Source organism: Chiloscyllium plagiosum, chromosome 20, assembly GCF_004010195.1.
Source record: "Chiloscyllium plagiosum isolate BGI_BamShark_2017 chromosome 20, ASM401019v2, whole genome shotgun sequence".
NCBI lineage: Eukaryota > Metazoa > Chordata > Chondrichthyes > Orectolobiformes > Hemiscylliidae > Chiloscyllium > Chiloscyllium plagiosum.
Genome location: NC_057729.1, coordinates 30,163,272 through 30,170,262, shown reverse-complemented (window position 1 = coordinate 30,170,262; position 6,991 = coordinate 30,163,272). Strand labels below are relative to the sequence as shown.

Genomic DNA, 6,991 nt, shown 5'->3' with positions numbered 1-6,991 from the left:
ATAAAAGAGACCTAAGGGGCAACTTTTTCACACAGAGAGTGGTACGTGTATGGAATGAGCTGCCAGAGGATGTGGTGGAGGCTGGTACAATTGCAACATTTAAGAGACATTTGGATGGGTATATGAATAGGAAGGGTTTGGAGGGATATGGGCTGGGTGCTGGCATGTGGGACTAGATTGGGTTGGGATATCTGGTGGGCATTGACAGGCTGGACTGACGGGTCTGTTTCCATTCTGTACATCTCCATGACTCTGTGGAATTTCTGGTGAAATTCCAAGAACCACTGTATAAATGTATAAATTCCTCTCCTATTCCAAGAACCACTGTATAAATGTATAAAAACTACTATTGTGGCCTAGCCAATATCTTATCTTTCTCTCTTAATACACATTTTGGTTTTTTTAAGTATGACAAAAACAAACCTTAATTAGTTCTTAGCTTTCCTTATTCATTCCTTTATAGCAACCTCTGTTTCACTGTACATTGTGCTTACCCATTCTTTCTTTCTACTGTGTGATGTAAAGTCATATATAGGGATTGATACACTTTTTCCTTGTTTTAGTTTCCTCAGAGTGGACACAATGAGACTAAAGTCAAATGCATCTGGATGGTCAAAATTGTGTTCATTCTTGGCAGCTTGCTCCTGCTCCTGTTCAGTAAGTACCTACAGGGCAAAGAAAATGTTGAGAATTACACACCTGATAGCAATAGTAATATGAATAGATTTGTGTCATAAAGTCACACAGTGTAAAAGTGATTTTTGTAATATTGTGCAATAAGTTTAGATTTGTAGCCTCACTTTGGTGAAATAATGGTGCTTTCTCGCACAGTATTATAATTTAATGTTTTCAGTGCATGAAACTCAATGCTAGGTGTACTACATTGTAAAACCTGCCCTTCCTGATTACTACTGCACTGCTAGTGGATTCAGGGTCTAGATCAGAGTGGCGCTGGAAAAGCACAGCAGGCCAGGCAGCATCCGAGGAGCAGGAAAATTGACGTTTCGGGCAAAAGCCCTTCATCAGGAATACAGGCAAGAAGCCTCCAGGGTGGAAAGATAAATGGTGGGGTTGGGGCTGGGGAGAAGGTAGCAAAGCGTGGACCCCTCCCTCCTGCACCATCCCTGAAGCCACGCATTTAATTGTTCTCTCTCCTTATTCCTCGAATCTCTATCACGTGGCACGGGTAACAAACCAGAGACAACAACTCTGTTTGTTCTAACTCCAAGCTTCCAACCTAGCTCCCTGAAAGCCTGTCTAACATCCTCAGCACTCCTCCTACCTATGTCGTTGGTGCCAATGTGGACCACGACTTCGGGTTGCTCCCCCTGTGAGGATAGTGGTGAGGTAGGAGGTGTAGGTGGCAGGACGGGAGGGTGGTTTATTGGGGGGTGTGGACCTGACCAGGTAGTCACGGAGGGAACGGTCTTTGCAGAAAACGGAAAGGGGTGGGGACGGAAATATATCTCTGGTGGTGGGGTCTGTTTGGAGGTGGCGGAAATGTCGTTGGATGATGTGGTTAATGTGAAGGTTGGTGGGGTGGAAAGTGAGGACGGGGAGGGTTTTGTCCTTGTTACGGTTGGAAGACAGAGGTGCGATGCATGTGGGTGAGATGCATTGGAGGGCATCTTCAACTACGTGGGAAGGGAAATTGCGATCTCTAAAGAAGGAACATGATGCATATTAAATTAATTGATGCGTGGACGGAGGGGGATAAAGGTAAGGCCTTCGCTGAGGACTGATAGTTTGTCCTCAGTGAGGGGAAGGTCTGGGGGGATAGTTAAAACTCGGCAGGGCTGGGAGCTAGGACCTGGTGCAGGTGTGGAGCTGGGAGTGGGGACAGACCCTGTAACTGGAGTGGGCGTGGTGGTCGGGGGAATGGGAATGGAGTCATTAGCAGAGGTGATGTTCCTGTCAGGGTTCTGGGAGGCGGGGATGGTGACAGTGGAATCTCTTGGGGGTGTGTCGGCAGAATGCAGGTGAGTGGTGTTGGTGGGGGTGGAAGTGGTGGTGAACATGGCAGTAGAGTGGGTGGAAGTCGCTGAATGTTTGACGTCAGAGATGACGTACGGGGGGCAGAAGTGATGTCACGTGTGGTGCATGAGAAATCGTGAGGGGTGGAAGTGGCTGTGGAAATGGCCATGATGGGGGTGGAAGTGATGTCATCGTTCACCATGGATTCAGTCCACAACAAAACAGAACAAAGAATAAGTGTAGATGCCACTTAGAGAGGAAAAAGAACAACATTTCATTTCAATCTGAATTTAAATATTGCAAAGATTTTGAAGAAAAACAAATGCAAAATGCACAATGAAACAGAATGATTTCTTCCTTCTCAGTGTTCTGTCACAAGTCCATGGATTCCCCAAAGAATTGCTATTCTGCTGGTACACCACCTCCACATCCCCCACCTCCCCTCAGCAGCATGTCCAATAGCAAGAGGTTACAGAACTATTCTTTCAAAGTCGTAAATAAACTCACCTTGTAAAATGAATCCATAGACAGAAGCACAACCCAGGGAACATCTAAAGCTTCTATGATCTTCCTGGCTACAGTAGTTTTCCCTGAAGCACTTCCACCACATAATCCTAAAGAAATGACATAATTATATGTGGCTGCTAGTTGTCTGGGGCAGTAATAAAAGACATTTTCTACTTCAAAAATATAAACATTTTAAATCTCAGTTGTTTGCAATTACTTCTCTGCTATTAACAGTTTCTATTCTTGAAGGATGGGCTGGTGACTTATTCTTATGTTTCTGAAAATGCTATTTTAAGTTGCATTGCTAAAAGGTTAGTGGACATATCCTTGACCTTGGGTTGTCTCCTCAACCATTCCAGGGAACAGATTATTTTTGGTGATCACCTCTCCTACCAGCACCACTGAATTGAGCATTTGCCGTCCACAAAATGTAATCAATCAGCATCCTATCATTGAGTGGCAGTACACAGCATTGTATATAAAAATAGGAATTTTATTCTCAGCTAAGTTAAAAAGAGGACAAACTATTTATAGGTACATTAAGAGCATCAGATTGACATCCGGACATATGGACTGGGCACTAAGTATCTCTTCCACACATTGTTGACCATTTATCAGTTGACAAAACAATGTTCCAGGGGATTAGAAAGTAAACACTTCAAAGCCAGACACTCTAATTGGCACTAATGACTAAGAGAAGCTATTTGCTTAAAGAAAGAAAACATACTTGGGATGTCAGCATTGCTGGCTAAGATAGAAATTATTGCTCATTAACACTAAAATTGGAGGTGTAGTGGACAGCTAAGTTTACCTCAAATTACAATGGGATCTTGATTAGATGGTCAAATGGGCTGAGGAGTGGCAGATGGATTTTAATTTAGATAAATGTGAGGTGCTGCATTTTGGAAAAGCAAATCAGTGCAGTACATATATACTTAATGGTAAGATCCTGGGGAGTGTTGCTGAACAAAGAGACCTTGGAGTGTAGGTTCATAGTTCCTTGAAAGTAGAGTTGCAAGTAGATAGGATAGTGAAGGCGGCGATTGATATGATTTCCTTTATTGGTCAGAGTATTGAGTATAGGAGTTGGGATGTCATGTTGCAGCTAGGTAGGCCATTTTTGGAATATTGTGTGCAATTTCAGTCTCTTACTTATCGGAAGGATAAGGAAACTTGAAAGGGTTCAGAAAAGATTTACAAGGATATTGCCAAGGTTGGAGGATTTGAGCTATAGGGAGAGGTTGAATAGGCTGTGGCTGTTTTCCCTGGAGCATCAGAGGCTGAGGGGTGACCTTGTAGAGGCTTATAAAATTATGAAGGACAGAGAAAGGATAAATAGACAAAATATTTTCCCTGGATTGGTATATGAATAGGAAAGGGTTAGAGAGATATGGGCCAAGTGCTGGCAAATGGGACTTGATTAGATTAGGATATCTGGTTGACATGGACAAGTTGGAACTAATGGTCTGTTTCCGTGCTGTACATCTCTATGATTCTATAATAACTAGCCTTGAGAAAGTGATAGCGAGTTGCTTTCTCCCAGGCTGGTAATAGTGGGAAAGTATAACAGTAATGCAATTGAAGGGACGATAATTAGTTTCTCTGTTGTTGGGCGATGGTCATTGCCTGAAACTTGTGTGGTACAAATGTTATTTGTGCTTTATCAGCTCAAAAGTGAATGTTGGAGAAAGTGAGGACTGCAGACGCTGGAGATCAGAGTTGAGAGTGTGCTCCTGGAAAAGCACAGTAGGCCAGGCAGCATCTGAAAGAAGCAGGAGAATCGACATTTCGGGCATAAGCCCTTCATCTGGAAGACACCACACTCTCCAATGTAAATGATGTCCAGGTATTGCTGCAGTTGAATGTGGACTGCTTCAGTAACTGAAGATTTGCAAATGATGCTGAACATTACACAATCATCAAAAGTTCCTACTTCTGGTCTTATGACGGAAGGAATATCATTGAAAAGGGAGCTAAAAGATATTTGGTCCTTGGGCCCTAATCTGAGGAAATCCTGTCAGGATGTCCCGGAACTGAGATGATTGACCTCCAAAAACCATAACCTTTGTGCCAGGTACTGTTTGAATCAATAGTTAGCAACTCCTCCCCACCCTCCAATCCACAATTACCACCACTAAACTGTTTCGCCATCGAGGACATGGTTATTTGTGAGCTCACTCTTCCTGTTAAGTTGTTGAATTGTAATCTAATATTTATAACTGGATATAGCAGGACTTCAGATTAGATTAGATTACCTACAGTATGGAAACAGGCCCTTCGACCCAACAGGTCCACACTGACCCTCCGAAGAATAACCCACCCAGACCCATTCCCCTACCCTATGTTTACCCCTGACTAATGCACCTAACACTATGGGCAATTTAGCATGGCCAACTCACCTGACCTGCACATCTGTGGATTGTGGGAGGAAACCGGAGGAAACCCACGCAGATATAGGGAGAATTGAACCTGGGTCCCTGGCGCTGCGAGGCAGCAGTGCTAACCAGATCTGTTGGATTGCTTAGCCCTGTCTATAGCATGCTTGGAATGCAAATAGTCCTGTATTTTATCTTTGCCAGATTGACTCCTCATTTTTTTTTAGATTAGATTAGATTACTTACAGTGTGGAAACAGGCCCTTTGGCCCAACAAGTCCACATCGACCCGCCGAAGCGCAACCCACCCAGACCCATTCCCCTACATTTACCCCTGCACCTAACACTACGGGCAATTTAGCATTTCTCCTGACCTGCACAAACTTGGACTGTGGGAGGAAACCGGAGCACCTGGAGGAAACCCACGCAGACACGGGGAGAATGTGCAAACTCCACACAGTCAGTCACCTGAGGCGGGAATTGAACCCGGGTCTCTGGTGCTGTGAGGCAACAGTGCTAACCACTGTGCAACCGTGCCGCCCATTTGTGTGTATGTTTGGCGCAGATTCCAAGCACGCACTCCTGCACTATTCAGTGAACTTGAATGGATCTCCCGATTTGATTGTAAAGTTAAAATTCTTTTGAAAATATTCATAGGAAGTGGGCATCGCTTGTTGAACCAGCATTTATTACCAATCCTGAAATGCCTTCTTGAATCATTACCATCTATTTGCTCTAGATAGACCCACAATACAGTTCCAGGATTTTGATCCAGTGACACTTGAGGAACAGCGATATATTTCCAAGTCAGGGTGTGCAACTTAGAGGGCAACTTGTAGGTGATGGTATTCCTGTGTACCTGCTGCTCTTGTCATATGAGATGGAAGAGATCATGGGTTTGGAAGGTGCTAAGGATCCTCGGTGAATATCTACAGTGGGTCCTGTGGATAATACACACTGCTACAAATGAACGTCAAAGATGGAGGGAGTGAATGTTCATGGATGTGATGCAGTCATGTCAGCTGCTTTGTTCTGGCTGATATTAGGTTTCGAGTGTTGTTGGACCTGCACTCATCTAGACAAGTGGAGAGTTTTCCATTACACTCCTGATTTGTGCTTTGTAGATGGCAGTCAGGCTTTGCAGAGTCAGGAGGAGAGTTGCTTGCTGCAAGATTCCTATCCTTTGACCTTTCCTTATAGGCACAGTATTTAAATAGTGAGTACTGTTCTGCTTCTGGTCAATAGTAATCCCCTCAAGATATCAATAGTGGAGGATTCAGTAATGCAAATGCCTTTGAATATCAAGGAGAGAAATTGGATTATGTTTTGTTGGAGTTTATCATTCATGCCACACAAGTACCAGGCAATGTTGCTTGCCACATGTCAGTTCAAACTGAGACATTGTTCCGATCTTTCAGTATTTTACATGGACTGCTTCAGTATCCATGATGAAGCAGCTGAATGTAGTTGGGCCTCTGTCATTACCAAAGAACTCCTGCAGAAACGTCCTGAAGCTGAGATAACTGACCAGCATTAATTACAAATCGGCTTCCTTTGTGCAAGGTATGACTCCAATCAGTGGAGAGTTTTCCCCTGATTTCCAATGACTCTAGTTTTGCGAAGGCTCCTTGATGCCACACTCAACCGAACATGGCCTTTATGTCAAGGAGAGTCACTTTAACCTTACCTTTGGAACTGGACTGTTTTTGTCCAATAGACAATAGATAATAGACATTAAATAATAAGTGCAGGAGTAGGCCATTCTGCCCTTCGAGCCTGCACCACCATTCAATATGATCATGGCTGATCATCCTTAATCAGTATCCTGTTCCTGCCTTATCTCCATAACCCTTGATTCCATTATCCTTTAGAGCTCTATCCAACTCTTTCTTAAATGAATCCAGAGACTGGGCCTCCACTGCCCTCTGGGGCAGAGAATTCCACACAGCCACCACTCTCTGGGTGAACAAGTTTCTCCTCATCTCTGTCCTAAATGGTCTACCCCGTATTTTTAAGCTATGTCCTCTGGTTCGGCACTCACCCATCAGCAGAAACATGTTTCCTGCCTCCAGAGTGTCCAATCCTTTAATAATCTTATACGTCTCAATCAGATCCCCTCTCAGTCTTCTAAACACA

General features: G+C 43.8%; 1 protein-coding gene across 3 annotated transcripts in view; it reads right to left on the bottom strand.

The window, feature by feature from the left end:
- The window catches only part of uckl1b (uridine-cytidine kinase 1-like 1b), a 124,592-nt gene that overhangs the window by 72,412 nt on the left and 45,189 nt on the right, over positions 1–6,991 (bottom strand). For all 3 annotated transcript variants that reach the window (XM_043710408.1, XM_043710407.1, XM_043710409.1), the window contains exons 3-4: positions 2,482–2,588; positions 495–665 (exon numbers count right to left, since the gene is read on the bottom strand). In XM_043710408.1, the coding sequence (XP_043566343.1) occupies positions 495–665; positions 2,482–2,588 (278 nt within the window). The remainder of the gene's footprint in view (positions 1–494; positions 666–2,481; positions 2,589–6,991) is intronic.